This window comes from Hylaeus anthracinus, unplaced genomic scaffold (assembly GCF_026225885.1).
Source record: "Hylaeus anthracinus isolate JK02 unplaced genomic scaffold, UHH_iyHylAnth1.0_haploid 12000, whole genome shotgun sequence".
NCBI lineage: Eukaryota > Metazoa > Arthropoda > Insecta > Hymenoptera > Colletidae > Hylaeus > Hylaeus anthracinus.
The window spans coordinates 9,511,095-9,531,103 of NW_026534347.1; the positions used below are offsets into that span (position 1 = coordinate 9,511,095).

The 20,009-nt window shown below is 40.5% G+C and overlaps 2 protein-coding genes and 1 long non-coding RNA gene across 4 annotated transcripts in view; all 3 read right to left on the reverse strand.

Moving 5' to 3' along the window:
• LOC128890146 (FH1/FH2 domain-containing protein 3) overlaps positions 1-20,009 on the reverse strand; it is a 256,606-nt gene that overhangs the window by 204,022 nt on the left and 32,575 nt on the right. The window lies entirely within an intron of this gene.
• The window catches only part of LOC128890144 (dentin sialophosphoprotein-like), a 94,161-nt gene continuing 76,402 nt past the window's right edge, over positions 2,251-20,009 (reverse strand). Inside the window, exon 10 of the mRNA XM_054148379.1 lies at positions 2,251-3,789. Within this exon, the coding sequence (XP_054004354.1) occupies positions 3,766-3,789 (24 nt within the window). The 3' untranslated portion in view covers positions 2,251-3,765. The remainder of the gene's footprint in view (positions 3,790-20,009) is intronic.
• Positions 10,489-15,439, reverse strand: LOC128890192 (uncharacterized). The gene is made up of 4 exons (XR_008460576.1): positions 15,366-15,439; positions 14,386-14,732; positions 14,025-14,297; positions 10,489-13,936 (listed from the first exon to the last, which is right to left on the reverse strand). It is a non-coding gene; the product is annotated as an uncharacterized LOC128890192 (long non-coding RNA).

Here is a 20,009-nt window from a genome sequence, read left to right on the forward strand (position 1 = left end):
TATTACGCCATCGGAGCAGTAAGGGTTAAAAAATGCACTCTAAAAAAAGCCTGACTCGTTTCAGTTATACAAACAGACAATTTTTATTTCGCTTCTTAACACAATTTTTCCTTTCCTTTTGTCACGAAGGAGACACTCCTAAATGCAAAGCACTCTTTCCATAGAAGCCAGTACACGGGCGCACCCTTTTGCTCCAGCGAGTATGAAAAGTCGGTATTAACTATGAAATTAGTAGCTGTCCAAAAGTTTACAACGGATTAAAGTAGACGGGAAGTGACGCTCCGAAAACGGAAGACGAGTATCATCCCCAAAGTCGTAATTAAAGGCGCAAGAGAACGCTTCCGAGGCGCCATTGTACACGGATACAAACGAGCGCGAGGGGAAGGTAAATTCGCATTCATGCGTGCTCTTCACGTCTCCTCGTGCCAGAGGAATAAAGCGTTTCCTTCATTCGTAGCAATCCCGCTCAGGCACAATGGCGAATGAATTGCAGAGCGTGTCCGAAAATGTTGACAAACGAAATGCTCAAGACCAGTGACAATTTGCATCGTTACACAAAAGTAGGCTGCATTGTTCGTGGTACTATCGAGAAGAAAGTGATAAGAATATCCAATAATTAATTTAAATGATACAATGCATTGATTATGTGCGAATTACTATGATAATCATAGTATCTAGAAAATGTTCAATTAATTCTTTATAAATAATAGTACAATATGGTCGTAATTAAAATGTTGTAAACGTTGTCAAACGAAATGTTTGAGACCAATAACAATATAGAGCGTTACACAAAAGTAGGCTGCATTATTCGTGCTACTATCGAGACGAAAGTGATAAGACTCTATATCCTAAAATTAATTTAGAAAATACAATCCATTGGATATATGAGAAATCTTATAGTCATATTATTTAGAAAATATTCAATTAAGTATTCATTAATAATAGCATAAAATAAATGTTCAATATTCTATAATGAACTTTTAAATACTTTTACATATTTATAAAGTATATGGGTATAGTCGAAAATTCTAACCTGAATGTTTAAAATGTTGCATACCCAAACTAAAACATCATCTGTCAATATTTCATCTATGTCTCACACTATTTAGTTATTTAACATACTCGCAATAAATCGAGCACATATATATATATTCATATTCCCCAATAATAAAGGTAGATAAAACTACCACACACTATTTGGCAACAGAACAATTACTTAAACCTCAATTTGCTCGACCTAAAACAATCCCCCTCGCAATTTAAATGACAATACCCAACAAATAAAAACCAAAACTCGTGTACCTTTAATTCCTCGATCAAAATTTTTGCCCCAGACGAGTATTTTGCCCCCACCTCCACGGACCTCGCATACCATCGCCACAGAAATTCATTCTGCGAATTCTCGCCCGAGCAATCCCGTTCGAGCATTTATTGCACGCGCGCCAGAGGGAACCGCGTTGAATTCAAAAACAGAATTCGGAGAGTCGGGGGAGGCTTTAATTACGACCCTATTAAGCGAAATTTTCCGAGTATCTCGCGCGATGGGAAAGACGGTGGAGGGAGGGAGTATCAATTAAAACGAGCATATTTAATTCACGGGGATAGGAAAATCGAGGAGGGCCAGCGACGAATGAAAGAAAACCGAAACGGTCGTAGGGCGACGGTGTTCCCTGGGAACACGAACGCGTCCCGCAGGGACGTTAAAGCCGCATTCACGTGCGCACGACTCGTCGTGCCGCAGAAATAAAGGACTTCCTTTGCTCGTAGATATCCGCTCGGCAGGGTCGCGAATAAATCTCACGTGGAACGATAGAACGAGACGGGGAAACGGCGAACACCCGTGAGTAAAGGGAGAGGAACGGAGCGGAGATAGGAAGCGAACGGGGCAAGAGGGGCAGAGGAGGAGTGCACAGGAAGCGAAAGATACCGCTGATACACCTCCCAGAACCCTTCGGGTGCTTCGGCTTCGGGGTCTAGTCGAAGCGAGAAAACGGCCAACCGGATGACCCGAATACGTGCGTCCAGAGATTCCGGCGCGTTGATACTTTCCCAAATTATTCGACACTCGATGGGGACACGTTTAACCTTTTTGCTTCGTCACATTTTCAATGGGGCTAACTAGCAACTCCAGATGATTTTAAAAACGTATTTGACGAACTTCTTATGGGTAACGTGAAATGATTTTAACATAAATTGTTAAAACAATATATGATAGATATTAAAAATGGTTAAATTTAAATATTTGTGTTAATATCATTCAGAAATTTTACTATGGCTTCAAATATCTTTACTTTGTTTAGTCTTAACAGTTCTGACACATTTTCTCCTGAACCACCACCAAGCAAAAGGGTTAATCATTCAAGGGTTATCAAACTCCCAGACGTGGCTGTAAGAAACTATGTATAATAAAAAAAGTACCACTTTAAAGCATACACTTCCAAACTAAAATCGAAGAAGAACCAACACATCAATGAAAAAGTTTCTAATCGCCCCCCTAACGCGTTAATGAACGTTACTATCACTGCTCCACCACGTGACACGATAAATTCATCATCATTTAGATTTCTAGGAGGCTATCCTGTCCACCTATGACCCAACCTAACCCAAGCGAACGCGAGTGCTCGGTCATTAAGGACGTTCCGCCTCGTCTGACCCGCTTACACCCAAATTCGCGGTCGCAGAGAGTCCTCCGAGCGTTAATTGTAAGAAGAAACAGGTAGACGACGACAGGCAATTAATAACAATCGTTCAACTTCACTCTCGCGTATTCGACGTGTAACCAGTCCATCTAACTCGGTGAAACGCTACCGAAAGAGAACGTCGCGCACCGAGGCCCCCCGTAAACCGAGCTAATCTGATTAGACGGAATGAGCGTTTCGAAAATGCGACGGGATTAGTTTGAAATTGCACACCCAGCGTTTCCATGGTGAAAAGACCGATTGAGCGACGATTCGAGAGGACGTCGGAGCGAAATTCGGTCGCGGATTGAACAATATGCTTTCTGGGCGTAAATACGTTGCCCGAGTGTCTCCTTTGTCTTTGCGAGGACGCGTCTTCGGAATTGCGCAAAATTGCAGCTAACGAACAATTCCGATGGGAGAATAAGGGGGCCGAAAGACCGTTTGTGGATTCGTATTTGACGGAAATTTGTTTTCTTCCGCTTCCTCGCGGCTTGTTGGGTCTCTTCGTCGCTTTGCTACGTCGATGGAAGAGGAGCGCTGGGATAATTGCCATTCTGGATTTCCATTCGTTAGCGAAACATATTTTCGAGGTTAGTCTTGGGTCACGATGAGCTCGTTAACCTTTGTAGGAAGATACGAAGTGACTCGTCAGGATTTGTCTTTGCTGACTTTTGCGAAATCTTGGGTTTCCTTAGGGAGGATTATTTGTTGTACACAATTATATAACATATCTGTGGGCTTATTCAGGGTGTTTTATGCACAGAGAGGTCGCAAGTCAGTTACGTCTGTCCATATGTCGTTGGGGTGTGTGTATTTGTGTATTAAATAATGTTTCCTTTCTTTCAATTTTTCTTTTCGTGAAAGAATACGAGTCTCGCATATGCATAGCAACTTCAATTATTAAAGCGAAAACGATCAAAAAGGCCTGCAACTATCAAGATTTGGACAATAAAGAAGACAACCAATCTTAACACTATTACTTTCTCCCTCGTTCCCTAATTTTGCACGTTGCTAAGTAACCGTCGCTTTCTGTTTACAATAATGATAGGACTTACCCGATGTTAGACAGCAAAAATGATTGATATTATACAGATTGGCGTGTACGTACCTGCAACAAAAATAAAAAATACGATTAGAATCAAATAGTGTATTCATATTTTAAAAATAGCACAGCGCTTCATGAGTTACATATTAGTAGTACAGAATCGTACGTGGTCAGACCAAGGAATAGTATATACTTATGTGTGGTTAGACAAGGACACAAAAAAAATCACGACCATTACTTGTATATGCCATTTTACATGCTTTTAACTGCTCCCAGGACTAGCTGTTATACGAGGATCATGGCTGAATAGCAAATATTCTACTTGTCTGGCCAGGCACTGTCTCATTCTACTGTCTAGTCTGACTAGGAAAATGAGACGGTACTTGGTCGAACGTTTGGATATTAAATCTAAATTTTATTAATCTCCCTAAACTTCTTCGCTATGTTTATAAGGCAAATAAAACTAGTTGTCAAATAGTATGATTAGTTACAAATTGTTGCCTTTAAACATTACATGCAAGTCTAATGAAGCATATAATGAGATTTTACATAAATATCTCGTCTTCGTAAATGACATTTAGTACGGATTTGTATCGCAAAATATCGAAATTAATTATGATTACATCACGCAAATACTACTGTTTGCATATTGAAACAGCAATTTCGCGATTTCGACGTGAAACTCAATTAAATATCATTCTAGCCTCGCGTGGGTTATAATAATAAACTACGTGCCAGATTTATCCTTTGAGAAGAGAGTAATCTTCCCTGACAAACCCTGATCTACAGTATTCCACAGTAAAAGTCAAATAATAATTTTATTCTTGTATAAACGTTTGAAGTTATCTGTTTAAATACTTGCATACGATTAACTGCACTTTTTATGCAGTAGGACTCGCATAATAAATTCCTACTCGTATAAATGTTTGAATTCATCTACTTGCATATGATTATTAACCGCACAATTGATACAGTAAAAGTCACATAATATATTGCTACTTCTATAAAGGTTTTTATTTAATTGTATTAATTCTCGCACCCAAATGATTTATTCTACAAATTCATGCACGATCCCCCTCCTATCGATTCCATCGCAGCGAATAAAATATTTTTGTTCAATCTATCGATATTAATATTTCCTACGCAATATTAACTGGCGATGTCAGTGTTCGCGCAACAGTCTCTGAATAAATAACAGAGCTTCAGCGATCATTATTTCCCACCATCCGCCGAAGCGTTTCTCGCACAAGCGCCAACGGTAATCTCTTCCGTACGAGAGATCGAGGAATGCTGCCCGACTGATTACACTCCCTCGACCATTCTCGTCTATTCTACCTAAGAAAGAAGAAGAATGGCGTTCAGGCTGCAGGGCGAACTCCTCGTAGCCAGCAGTAAAGATTCAAGGATCGCTCGTAAACTTCTCGGTGAATCCCAGGAAGTCCCATCACGTATCCAATTTTCCAGAGATCAACCGGCTCGATCCAGGGAGCTTTGGAAATCGGCAAATTGAAACGCAACCGTCCGGCACGAGATGCCTCGCGTCACGGGACTATCGACAGCGACGCGACACCTCGCCTCGAAACAAGTTTAACACTTAGCTGGATCTACCGCTCTGCGAGAACGTATCCAAGTTCTTTCGTTTGTTTACGTGATCGAAAATTTCAACCAGAATTCTAGCGGGTTAGTTTAAAAGTTTTTAGACATTTTTGGTGGGTGATCCTAGGACAGCTTCGAATATATTAGAAATTGGAACAGTTCGAATGAAATATAAATAATTCTAGAAAGATACGATCAAATATAATCTACTATAAAGAATTATAAAGAAATATCAGAAAAATATAAAGAAATGTAATAAAACATAAAGAATTACAGAGAAATGTAAAGACAGATTACAATGAGAATGGCACTGCTGTTACGAAACACTTACTGGAACTAATAAATCTAAATGAGAGATGCTTGAGATGTAAACACGTCTGCAAACGAATATTCCCTCCCACAAAAGTGGCATTTTCATAGTCGAACGAGTGCATAGAATCAACTAAGGTCGCGGTCCTCTTGCCGGCCACGGGGGTGATCCATCATCTTTGAGTCACTTGGAGCGATGGGAAAGATCGATGCTCGTACTTCGCGGTCGGCATTAGCGATCGCGGTCGTCTTGTTGCCGCGAAACCTTTTCTTCTAAATACGCTTTACAGTTACACTCGTACCGGCATTTGTCATAATTATCACCGCGGCCACGTTACGTGTGACTAATAGTTTCGCTGTTTGTAAGAGGGGAAAACTTCGCGTTGATCGGTGTCTCGACGCGGTACACTTTGTACGGCGAAACTATTAATTAACAGCCAGTATTTGGAACTAATGGAGATTCATGGCGACGGTTAGGACGGCGCAACAACAACCCCAGAGTAAATTGATAGTTATTTTTCGAATGTAATCATCGCGCCTCGCTGCGGCCGCACGCCCCTTCGGCAAAGAAAACAACTGAACTCGTAATAAGTTGGACAGCTAGCAATTAAAGCAATTAAACGGGTGTTTCCACCGAGTAATATAAACTTTATTCATCGCGATTAAAATTGATTTACGATTGAAACGAGGCGCATAATTTCACGTCGAATTAACGCCTCGTGGAAAGGGAAAGCGGAGCGTTTTCCGGTAACATCGAGCTTCCGACGCACACTTGACGATACTTTCGAGCATCGATCAGTTTCTGCATAACTAACGAGCCATTTAGAAGTGATTAATTCGCGCTAAGCGTAAATTGCACGCGTCGGTGATTGAATGAATTATCCCACTCGTCTGTCCTGTTTATTTCCCTTTATGGCGAATTATCTTTCTGATTGCGCCCAATGGGCAAGTGGGGTAATAAAGAGACCTGTTTTAAAAATGAATGCTCTTGGTGACGTAACCTCTTCATTTTGTATTTCGATTGTGAAAAGCAATAATGGAAATCGGAGTGAATAGTGAACTTTATTACGTGGAGCGTTTTGGTTCCTTTTTGGATGTTCTTTAGTATCAAAGATTAGCCTAATTACGAAAGAATCAGGTTTAATGTTACTTATGAGAAGACTGGTACACTATAAGAACTATTTTATTGAATTAGAAAAGATAGTCGTTAGAGAAATTAGGAAATTTTAGATTTATTATTGTAAATTCAGTATTTAGTCAATCAGTTAAATCTGGAGGTTATTACAGATAAATAAATTTATCACTGACTCAAATGTTACGAGGTGTCAAATCTGAAGAATCTAATTTGATTGAAGTTTCAGTCAAAGTTCGAATTTGGATCAATCTCCTTTAGATCCTTCAGATCTAAATCCAAACCTCTGCACTAAACCCCCTAAGAGGACATCGGAAATCCAACAAACTATCTATTTGGAAGCTCCATTGATTCGATAAGAGACCACGAGTCAAATTTGATGAAACTAATTCCCTCGGAAGTTCCCAGCCAAAGTTTAGATTTAGATTGCTCGATGCGGTTAAAGTTCCGTTTCAAGTGGGAGTTTAGTTCGATCGAAGCGATTCCAGCGGATTTTCCTTCTGTTAGGGGAAAACTCAAATTCCCTGACCCTAGTAACACGCCAACGCGTCCAAGGTTTGCGTTTGCAAATTTTCTATCCGGGGAACGCGAATCGGTGAAAATTCCGTGGCACGAGGGCTCGCGGCAAAGGTTTCTGGAACGTGTTTGTTAAGATTCGTGTTAGCGGAGTAACTCGATTACATCACGGCAAAGGACACCCGTAGACGGACGTAATTAGATTTTTCAGTAAACCAATTTGCTTCAGCTGCAGATTAGAATTGTACGTAAGTGTCCCGGGTCACGGAAATTGTCCCGTGCTCTTTGAACAACTTTCCCTCCTCGCCTAGCCTCGAAATGGAAGATTCTTACACGCCAAGGCGGTTTCGCGTCTAAGATTGCGAACAATCCCGGGAAATTGTAGCGAACGAGTAGATCAGAACACTGACGGGAAACGTCAACGTTGACGTTGATGTTGATGAAACTCGACGAGTTTGTGAAGCAGCCAAAACTAACAGACTCGTTCTTCTTTTGGCTTCGGATGCTATTCTTCGAAATTCCATCCATCAAATTCTTTGAAGCCTATCGAAGATACGAGCCAATATTTTTTAAATAAACTCTTGATGTAAATGTAATTGATAATACGTAAGTGTAAGTTTTTTTCGCTTGTGAGTAAATTTTTTATAATGAAACATTTATTTGGAAAGATTAAACTTATCATTTAATTTAGACTTTCTTCAACAGCCATAGAAGGTACGAATACTTATGGGACTGAATGTAGGTATAAGTTTCTTTGGTTTTTTAACAATACAGAAGACTTGCTTGTATTATTAAAGAACTTGCAAAATTTTTGTCTACTTATTTTGAAATCCTGAGCAAGAAATTTAAAACTACTAGAGATCTACAAAATGTGAGCAGAGACTTGTAGAGCCTGTCTCGTCTTGCTCGTCAACAGGTTGGTCGCAGAAACGAACAGCAAGTACCGCGAAGCGTGGAACAGCGCAAATCGATCTTATCAGACCGACGATAACTCACTTACCGACAACTTGGGAATTGATACCGATCAGCATTAATGTACACGTCGCTAGGTTAGTCTCCATCACTGCTCGTAGAACGATCAATGAAGGACGAGTCAAATTCCTGCTTACTTCAGAAACCAATTCAGTACAGGCCACATACATAATCACAATTTATATGTGCGTAACGAAGATGAATAATAATAATAATTTAATAAAAAAGATAACACTTATTTTTGTAACGTCTCCAAACTCGCAATCCTCTCCAGACTTAGTTTCTCCAACACCTAACCCCCAGACTAAATTTAATTTAATTCCCAAGTGAAAAATCCTATTAATCGTATACGAATGGCGTGGAAATCAACGTATTAGATGATAGCACTATGCTACCGCGCGACTATCACTCTCAATTAAACTCTAAACAAATCGTCAATCACGTCAAACTCGCCGATCAATCGTCAAGTCCACATCCCCTCTAAAAAATCCTGTCCAGAATGGCCACAGGATATCCTCCGACTTTCCAAGAATCAACGTGTCCCCACGGCTCTCCTTAGACGACGAATTGCAACAGCAGCCGTTTCTAACGACACAGGCAGACATCCTTGCGGGTCGATTAGCCACGGTGTGATTAACAGTCGCCCGCGAGACGGTCGCGATTAACCTTTCGCAACCGGCGAACAAAAAGACGGAGAAAACCGGCAGCATGTGAACGAGAACGCTGCTCGATCAGCGCGTCGAGAAATCAGGCTACCGCGGAGCCCGGCTGTGAGAAAAAAATGCGAGACGCGCGTTCTTCCGCGTTGTCCAAGGAATGTGCGGCGTTCGACGAGATCGCGAATGGAACAGAAGTCGCGGTAAATTAACCCTTCTTCTGCTACGTGTGTCGTATATGGACCCGGCGCGAGCAATTTTTTGTTGGGATACTTCGTCTTGATTAGGAAAGTGTATGTTCTAGATCGACGTTTTTTAAGGATCGCTGGTCGTGCGTAATTTATGAATACTATTATGGCGATAGAAGGAAGGAAGGAAGGGATGGCATTGCGAACGACTGGTAGACTTGTTAGTTAAAGTACTTTTCTTGTAGGCCTTGAGTTTTTGTATCGTGTGATGCAACTCTGTAATGATTAAATAAGATGAACTGATGGAATTCGCAATAAATATATGACGTGTCTCTAAATTTGTACAATGAAAACTTCGTCCAGATTCAAGTATCTTTATATTACAGATTAATAGAGACATTTTTTCCCAAGTACTGATGTATCTAACACAATTTTTATTCGTTCAGAACAACATTGCAGGTCCTGAAGATTCCCTTTAATGTTTGAAAATTTATCATTATGACCACTTAAATGAAAGATTCGTCAAACCAATTGCACACTATCCAAAGATATTGACGAAACTGTCCATTAAATATTCTCCTACGTGCACTTCAATTCCTTTCATTCATCTACCAACTGGTCCACTTGATCCACAATACGACTATAATTTCTCCAACCCTCACAAATCAAATTCCAGAACACATCATTCCAACGAGTCGCAAGAATTTGAAGATGATGAAAGCAAAGTATTTCGACTTGGCTACTACACACCCCAAGTGAACGTCGATTAGACTAATAATGGGCATTCGAACGCTCCAGCTACCAATTTTAGCCAGCCAGCCCTTTTCAGACTATGCGTTGCCACTCGACCTCGGGCCAGTATTTAAACGGCAAATCCCCTTCAGACCTCACTACCGTTCCTAGCGACGTTCTTCAAAATCCACTAGAGGGACATTCAAAATCCACTTCTCTCTAGACACGTCTCCCTTCACCAGAGTCCGTATGCGGGAGCTATTAACGTCGCGCGAGCTTATTATCCTTTAAGGACGGTCTCGTTACGGGGAGCCCAGAGAGTCACCCTAAGTTCCATCTCCAGCCCCGTGGCTACCCCCTTTTCACTTTCCTCCCTAAGTTTCTTCGTCTGTCTTTCCGTGGGCTTTTACAGCACGAGTCTAGGAGGATCGTTGGGATTTAAAGGAGTATTCTCAGTGACAAGTGGTAGAAGATGTTGGGGTCTTTGAGAATTTTCTGCGAGAGAAGAATAAGGACGAATAATGTTAGAATTTAGTATGGGGTTGTAGAGCATTCATTTTTTATTACAACATTTTTTATATTGGAAAATATGAATGTTGACAGTCTTCAAGATTTGGCAATCCTTTATATTAAATGGTTTCTTTTTTGGAGATCAGTACGATGTTGTTTAATCCATAACTCATGATTGGATACACGTTTCAAGATCCGTAATATGTTCATACAGGAAATGTGCTCCACAATAACACACAGAAATCTGAAATTATTCACGTGCGTGCCTCCCTCGCAAGAAATTCCCAAAGAACACCTTTCCTTTTCCTCGTACAGCTCGCCAATGAGACCATCCCCTTATGAGCGTCGGTGGAAAGGAGAACGACGCGCTTAAAAGGTAATAAAAAACACCCCAGAGACGCGAGTATCTTGGCAACCGCGGAAGGGAGGGACCAGCGTCAGGGAAATGAAGATAATGGAAGAAAAGTGGACGCGCGTAAGAGTTTGAACTCGTCGCGTCAGTCCGTGCACGTCGAGGGACCAATCCCAAAAGAATACCGAGAAGGTTTGGATCTAAATAGTCCGAGGAACGAAATATGAGAGTACAACGGGAGGTCCGCTGTTTTATCATGGCTCTTATCGACGACGATGCTAGTCGTAAAAGCGAAATCGCGGGTGGTTAGCTGAAAGCTTAAACCTTGGCGTGCCAACGCGTATCCGCGTAACCTTTCACCGCTGACGATGCATACAGTTGTCACGTAAATGCGATTTTCTGGATGAAAGACACTCCGTTTAGAAAGTCCAGATTCGTTTTAATCGACACACGAAATAGCAGAACGAATAATATGAAACAGAAACGGGGGTTGAGCAAAAGTCTGCACTAACGTAATTTTATTTCATAATTATTTTCATAGCTGTGATCACTTTTTAAATAATAGTACTTGAAATATTATGGCGTAGAATATATCATTTCATTTTATGATCATTTAGAATAATTGTGTTTTTCAAAATTACATCGATATTGGTATAACTCTCAAATCGAAAGAGTTCAAAATAAACACAGATGCATAACGAGTAGCCTATAAGCATTCGTGAAAAATCTAAAACAATTTCAAAATAATTCACCAACCTTTCAGCTTTAGAAATTAACAGAAAAAGTCATAGTTATGTTATGAATTTACAGAAAATATACCAAAATGAAACAACAAATTGTTTAAAACATTTCAAATTATTATTAAATATTTCCAATGCGAGTACGTGAAACTTTAGTTCCACTCCTCCCCTTCGAAGATGAACGTGTATTTGTACATCTATGTATCCTGGGCTGGATTACACACACCTATTGTTTGGATTAACTCCATGTTAACCACTCCCTCCATCGTTCTCCCTTGCCCTCTCAACGTATCGTTCCCCCCGCGTATTTCCTCCGCGTGTAATTCTCTCGTATGTCGTTGCTCCATGCTTGAGCAACATCGCGAGAGGGGAAAACGCAGAAATTCACGGACGGAAGGCGTCGTCGTACGAAGGCAAGAGGGGAGAAAAAAGGAAACGGGGCGATAGGCATAGCGAGGGCTGAAGAAGTCGACGATCAAGGGCCGAGCACGTCGGGAGACGAGCTCGAGAAGAGGGCTCTTTAACCCTCTGAAAATCTCGTGCAGCACGCGCGTACGCGAGTGCACTCTCGCATTTTTTTTTTTTTCTTTTTTTTAATCAGCCTCTCCCCTGTCTTTATGACTATTGCACGTATTACCGTGTATGGCTACGCACGCGCAGTAATAAATATTTGTTGAAATGAGTAAGAGTAAAGAGAGTGATTGTTGTGATAAATAGAAGGCTCATATATTTTTATATGTATTCGCAACATGTATCTTTAATTTATTTAGGAGACACTTTTCGTAGAAGTAAAGAGAGTTCGAAGGGTACAGCTGGGTTTTTGGAACTTAAATGAGGCAGGTACAGGTAAACGAGAAGATATTTTATGGGTAAAACAGACTCCACTGTCGTTAAAACAGGACGCTTTGACTTATCAACAGTGTTATCTACTTTACCAACAGCTAGGTTTGGTTTAACAGTAATGTACACTGTTTTAACAACAATCTTCTCTCTTTTATCGACAATATCCTCTGTTTTAGTGACAGCATACTCAATATTACCGACGAAACACCTAATCCCACGCCAACATCTCCCTCAACCATCCACTAGAAACCATAAACCTACTTTACTCCAATTTCATCATAGAAAAATCCCCTGAATCAGTCACTTTTTACCTTTTCAGGTCCTGTCATCTCTCAAATCGATTACCATGCTCCCAAAACCGATGAATCTCTTGCCACCCACAGAATCAACGAATGAACGAGCTCTTTAGCCCCCTGAAAATCTCGTGCAGCACGCGCGCGTACGTAAGTGCGGTCTTGCTTTCTTTTTTTTTTTTATTCCGCAGCCTTTCCCCCGACGTGGGTCTTTGTGGTTGCACGTGTGTCCGCGTACGTACCCCGGTATCGTCCGTATCGGGCGTCCCTATCAGCCAATTAGTGGAAATGAGATCGTAGCCGCAGATTAACGACCTGCTTCCTGTGACGTTCTACGTTGGCACGTTTCTGTAAGGTCCTCGTACGCGACGTAACCGATATATTTAAATAAATGTACGTACACGGCCGACAACACGATCCTGGAACAATACGTTTCGTGGCCCGCTCGCGGAGCCAATGGCGGCTCCCGAGGACTATGTTCCAGCGCGCGGTCTATAAATTATTCGAGGCTGAAGCTTCAAGGAGATCTAATGCGCCACGCCGTTGGGAGCAGGGTTGGGACAGCTCGAACGTAAATTTTGGTTAACGCTACGGGGTCGTTTAAATGAAATTTCCGCTGGTTCGACACCTAATCATTGATAGCTTCATATATATTGGAAGGGCAGGATGTATGTTACTAGGTGTGACGTTGTTGGAGTATGTTTGATGATAAAAATTGTTGATTTTTGCCAGTTAAGGATCACTAGGATTTATTATTTAATTAGTTGGAAATACACAAGGGGACGAGATTGAAGAGAAATCAGGATGACTCAATCATCAATAGGTGACGACAATTTGCAAAGAAATTAGTCGACGACTAAATCGCGATCAACTTGGTTCGTGGAAGTAAATTGATCTCTTTTAAAATTTTGAAAATGACGCCTTCTTTTATTATTGACACGATTCTGTTGTTTAATGAACCAGAAATGGTATGGAATATATTTCCAATTCCTTTATTTAAAATAAAAGTACCTACTCATGATTACAATCAAACATGAAAGATGATCTCATTAAAGTGTCCACCATGACTACCCTGACAGGCATATTTTGTTATTAAAAAAAACAAATCTTGGAGCCTCTTCTGGATGACCTTTTATTGTCAATGCATAACTTACTAACTATACTATATATTTTTAGACTGATTTTGTGTATTACAAGATTTAATGAGGTATTCTTACGCACTTAACCGATTGTCATAGTAATATGGAGATAAGTGGCTTCCGGACCGGACCCATCAATTAGTAGAGAACCCTAGGAAACTTTCGTCAAACAGTTTAGGAACGCTCTGTGTTGTGGCGACGCCCCCGAAAGTTATTCGCTAATACGAGATTCCTGCAAATAGGAATGCATTCAACATCCAAGTGTCCTCTTCTCAGAAAGGTTCTGTTAACACAGACCGATGGGTTTAACAAATAGGTACCAATCGAAACTCGCGAACTCTTGCCTTTTCTCTCCTCCTCCATTCCCAGCATTAATGATTACAGCTGGAGCATGTAATTTCCGTGTGGGGTCTAACAAAGGGCTCATGAATCCACTTGTGGCACGAGTTGTTCCGGCAAGGAATCGATATTTTTCTACATTTTCTTTCAGTGTATCACTGCCTTTCAAGATACATTTTAGTGTACACGTCTAAACATTACTATCATTAGGAAACCTTCTACATTCACTCTCGTAAAATGCCAAGGTGTATCTCCTGGAAGGTCAAATTTGAAGAAAAAAATCATAAAACGGTGTTTCTACTATAAAACCACTAGAGTCTAAAAGGTTAAAGTGCACCTTACGGAAAGTATTCGAAGTAGAGACACTTAAATACATCGTTTGCTAATTTATTACCCTCGTTTCTTCCCTGTCTAAGCATTATTGTTCACGTCCAGTCACGGTATCCCAGAAACGTCAAATAAAATTCAGATTAACAGTTCCTTCGAATGCTGGAACGTGTCCACCAACGTGCAATTTTCAATGTCCGTCAGCTAGAGCGACATATTCGCAGACTTACATTTGCACGACAACCTTTCATCAAAGTGATTAGTAGAGTACACTGGTAAAGTTTAACCGAACAGTCCAGGAACGCCATGCATATTCCTTTCGCCGGTGCACGTTTATGATCCAATAACGATTACGCGAGCCGCTGTAAGACCGATAGAAATTATCCATCCGCGGTACACGTCGCTGAACGAGCCGAACGTGCACGCGACCAGCGTTGAAAGCGTTTTGCACGAGGGCTGATCAACAGGTACTGGGAATTTGATAATAAAATTGTTGCTGAGAGTGTTATGGCCCTCGTTTGATCTTTTGACATCTTACTCGGTTTATTACCCGTTAAAAATATATTATTACAAATATGCGTGCACGTGTGTAAAGTTTAATGAATTTACTTGTAATGAAACATTTAATGGGAAGCATCAAACCTGTTATATAATTTAGACAAATTCTTCAGTAGCATAAATGGCATGAATAATAATGTCACTATTATTAGTATGTTAAATAAATTATATTATTGCAACGTTCGTAAGTGTAAATATTATTTTAAACCTCTACGAACAGAAGCCAATATTCGATCCTCAAAAATAACCTCTCCTAATGCATCAGCCATAAACGTACCAATGAAATTCTCAAGTGTATTCCTCGAGATGTAACAATGAACGGTAACGTATCGAATATGGTAATGAATCCGATCGACTTCTGACAGGGTAACCCGTCAACCCTCGACCGAATCTTCACCCTCGACCAACAAAAATCAACCATCCCCCTATCGACATACAAAGCACCGATATATCGTTAACCGCTCTGAAACGAGAACGTTCCCTCGAAGAACGGACACCGACTGCATTATTCCACCGATTCGTTCTATTTCAGAATATTTAACGGTCCCCTCGCGGGCATTACTAGACACACGTTGCGCACATTTTGCGGGAAAATGTAGCCTCTCGAAATAGCCAGTTGTATAGATCAACGGTCGCTTCGTGCGGCCCCGGAGAATCCACCGAGAGCAAAGGTGTTGCGTTGCGTACCAACTCGCCGGTGGTGTGAAGCCGACGCTTCTAAAATACACGACCGGCTCGTTATTCGGCGTTCGCGAAAAAACACCGACGCTCGCTCGTTGGTGCTCACCCGCTCACGCTAGCCGAGCGTGCACCGACCCACCGAGGAGGATCGCGTTATATCAACGATATACTGTACGTATGACACTGAATGTAGCGCGCCGAGGCTTTCCGATTGTATCGCCGTACGTGCATTATACCCGGGCACAGAAGGCATTGTGCCGACGATATACAGTGTACATAATATATTCCAGCCTCTAAGAACGACTCGGGTACCTCGCCAAAGCGTGAAAGCACCGTGGATCCACCGTCGGACAGTCTACCGCAGCCAGGCGCACCAACCACGCTTACACCGCCCCTGGTGGTTACACGAAACTGGTTATAAACCAGAGAGAAACGGCCTAACTCGCGTCGCTCGATATGTATGTGCGCGGCCAGGTGATTATGAACCTGCTCGATGCGTGTACACGAAGAATGTACCGCGATGTCGGGGGTTTACCCCCGCGCAACGCTCGTGTTAGGGTCATGTATACACGGTGCTGCGTGTGCGCCTTCTGCATCCGCGCCTGGACGATACGCCGCGTGCAAGATCGACGGGATATTCCTTTTGTGTCGAAAACGAGAGTTTTTTTTTTATATTGTTGTTGCTTGGCCGTTTCACCGCGGGACGGTTTTTGCTGGAAATTTTAAGAGGCGTAGAAGTGTGAATTTTAAAAGAAAATATCAGCTTATGGGGAATGATAAGACGGAACTTTTTTGTAGTTACAGTTCATTCATACGACGTTTAGTTTCGTAGAAGTAAGGAGAGTTCGTACAGATTGGTTTTTGGAACTTAAATGATACAGGGAAACAAGAAGATATGGGTAAAACAGAGTCCACTGTAGTTAAAACAGAATGCTTCCTTTTACCGTCTGTGTTCGCTGTTTTATCAATATCACACTCTGTTTTGACCGCAGTTCGCACTGTTTTACCAACGATATGCTCTGTATTAACGACAATGTACTCTGTTTTACCGCCCATGTGACCTAGATTATCGATATCATGCTAAGTTTTAATGATACCGTGCTGCTTCATACAGGCAAGAAAAGAAGAGTTGCAAGTTCAGAACGAAGGATATGAAGAACAAGAAGAATTGCTAACCGGTAAGTAGTTTAAAAAAATGCATTACTTCCTTGAACTTGTTTTCGGTTGACACACTTTTTGCTGGCAGCATAACGATCGTAATGGCAAAATGGCAGCTCGACAAGGGCGGTCAACCGACGGTCTTCCCAGAACAAGCGAAATAACGATAAGGGAAAATTGGAAATTCCACGGGAGTCTCTGCTTGCTTTTTTACGTCCGTTTTTTTTACGATATGTACTGAACACGCCAGGCCTATCGAGTCAGCATCGTTCCTGAAGCGTAAAGCTGTCCTCGCGTGTCACGGCGTCTTCTGCCCGATCCGTTTGCGAGCAAGTGTCCCGAGCTGCTCGATGGAGGAGAATATACGCGCGGAAGAACGTAAAATGTACGGTTTCGAGTCCCGAGACACTTAATTTTATATATCCTGTCGTACAGGCGACGAAGTCTCGGTATCTTTGCTGAAGAGAACACGACGAGGATAATTCGAACGGGGATAAACACTGAAATTGTGAAATTGGACTGATAAATAATTATGACCATCAGTCAATCATATCACGTACAGAGAATTAATTTCTGATTGAAATTTTCAATTTTATATTTAAAACTCCATCTCATATTCTACACATGGGCTTATAGGATGAATTATAAAAAAAAGTAAATGTTTGCACAACTAAAAAACCCTTATTTCAATACACAGACACTTTTATGTGGATAGATTCATTAATAAAGCCTGCAACACTGTAAAGGAAACAAATACACGTCTCATTGGTACCACTGTACCAATCTGTATCACGATTTTACTCGACTCGTCAAAGTGTTAGGCCAGGCGCAAACTCTCGACTTTCCGTCATAGGACAGTTGATGCAATAAAGAGTGTGAGCCTATATGAGGCTGCGCATACTTGTCCGACGGCTTCCTCGACTCGATAAAACAGTCAGAGTGGTACTCGACCAGCTTCGCGATAAAAATGTCGTGCGATAGCGAAACATCCACGGGAATACTTATCCATTCTATTGGAGAAGTCTTTCGCTTGCATAAGCAGTCGCTTCATAAGCAGTCGCTCACAGCGCTGAAATTCTATATTCCTGTATTCCTCAAGTTTAAGACTTATTTTCAGTTTCTCCGACACTTGTTGACCTCATCCCGTGTCCATGCCAGGGTTGTTTATCAGCTTCTTTTTAACGTTGGTGGACTTTCCTTAGTTATATGTATTTTCGTCGAAAATGTTTACATGAATACTTGGGTTAAAAATTTATTATAAAAAGTTTTAGAAACGACGACTCACAGAAGCAAAATATGATTTCATTTTTCGAGAACTTGAAAAAAAGAAAGATTCCTACTACATTTTATTTAACATCACCCAAACCTGAAGACGAACATTGAACAAAGAGACTCAAACATGCTCACACCATGGTATTCCACTGTTTCAAATTGCACCCGCATGCCAAACAGTAAGTTTATAATAGGAAAGCTATGTTTTTCCTTTTCTAAGAATATTGAGGTTTTTGCACGGTGGTTCTAGCCCGGAGGATGACTCTTGCAAACATTTTATTGCCGGGTGCAAAGATGCCAGTGGTGGAGGTGGTAAAAAGTTTATGACTCCCAGGCCTGTAAAATGTCCAGAGTGGCTTCTGTGCTGGTATTATTGTTTCATGTTTTCATCGCATGTTGCTACGAAGACCAAGCCACCGAGTATTGAAATAATTATTCATCAGAAGCCTGGACATCCCTTCTCGAGTTTCGTTTGAATAGATGGTGTAATAGATAGGGAAAATGATAAATGTTTGAGTCGATGATCTAGAGTAAAAATACTAAAGATTCGAGATCAGAGTAGTATGCTTTAAGAAGAAGCTTTTATGGATACGTTTTCAGGACGATCGTACGTGACGAACCAGCTGAGCTAGGGATAATGTTTTCCTGTTTTCCTGTTTATGTACTCTCAGGGGTGTACTCTAAAGGAGGGGAGCATTGTAAAGATTCCGAGGGTTTGATGTCAAACGGGACCAACGTATCGAGGGTCTTTCCTTTGTGTGCGAGAATAATCCTGATATTAATACTGCAGATCAACGAAATGTAGATCATAAATACAAGGACGTTAAACTCGACGATGCTTTAAAGTGAAAAGAAACACCAGTGTTTCAATAATATTCGAATTACGTTACCAGAAACTACGAAAATATACATAATGTTTGTTGAGTATATTCCACAATCGATATAATAATATTGCTCTTCCTCTACAATAATTGAAAACAAAATTGTCATTGTTTATTAATAGATTTAGAAAAAGAATGCTATTTTGTCGTTTTAGTAACGTAAAGTTTAGCATCGTTACTGCGAACTTTATTTATAGGACACGTTCGAAATTTACTAGCATCTGGTGTTGAACATAGTTAGCGAACCAAATTTCTTGCGGCCGTGAATTGTTTAAAGGTCATTGAATATGTTTACACTGAATTAATCTGCTTTTTTTTTAGTGAATTCGAAATAACCTCGAAATACCAAGGGAATAGAAAATAAATATATTTTCTGGTAATAGATCTTGAATGACGAATAATAGGAAATAGAATCTATATTAATAGGAACAATAGAACGCAGTGCTTGCAAATTGAACACTAATTAAATCCATAGCTTCCAAAACAGCTGAAATCCAAGCTGTTTTAATTCAATAAAAGTTATTAAGATAAAAGTGTGTAATTGAATTTGAAGACAATGTAAGCAAACTTGAGAATTTGAAAGAGATTTTTTTGGAAATTTTAAGTAATTATAATACATTGTTAATTGCAAAATATATATTAATACGATTTTCGGATATGAATTCGCGTGCACCTGTAAATTAATATAAGGCCACTCATGAATTGATTGACTTTTATTTGTTTCATTTCATATTATTCCAATGAAATCCCTGAACAAAAAAGAAAGTTATCAGATTCTGATTTTTAAAATAACGAATCAAACTGAACACGACGCAATATCTAATCTCAAAATTATCAAAATCTAATCTTTTCCGCCTGATCTGTTTTTCTAAAGGTTACAGTAGCTTGTAATTTTTTAGATTGCTCTGCAAAGAACTAAATATTGAAATCGATGAAACCTGAAATCATATATGCAAGAGAAATCAAACTCTAAATTGCAAAAGTTTAACCTTCGGTGGAGTTGATGTACCAAAATACCAGAAGAACCATAATACTAAAATCGTTTCGTCGTTCTTCGAAGATTTTTCGAGGCAAATTGTCTGTCATCTG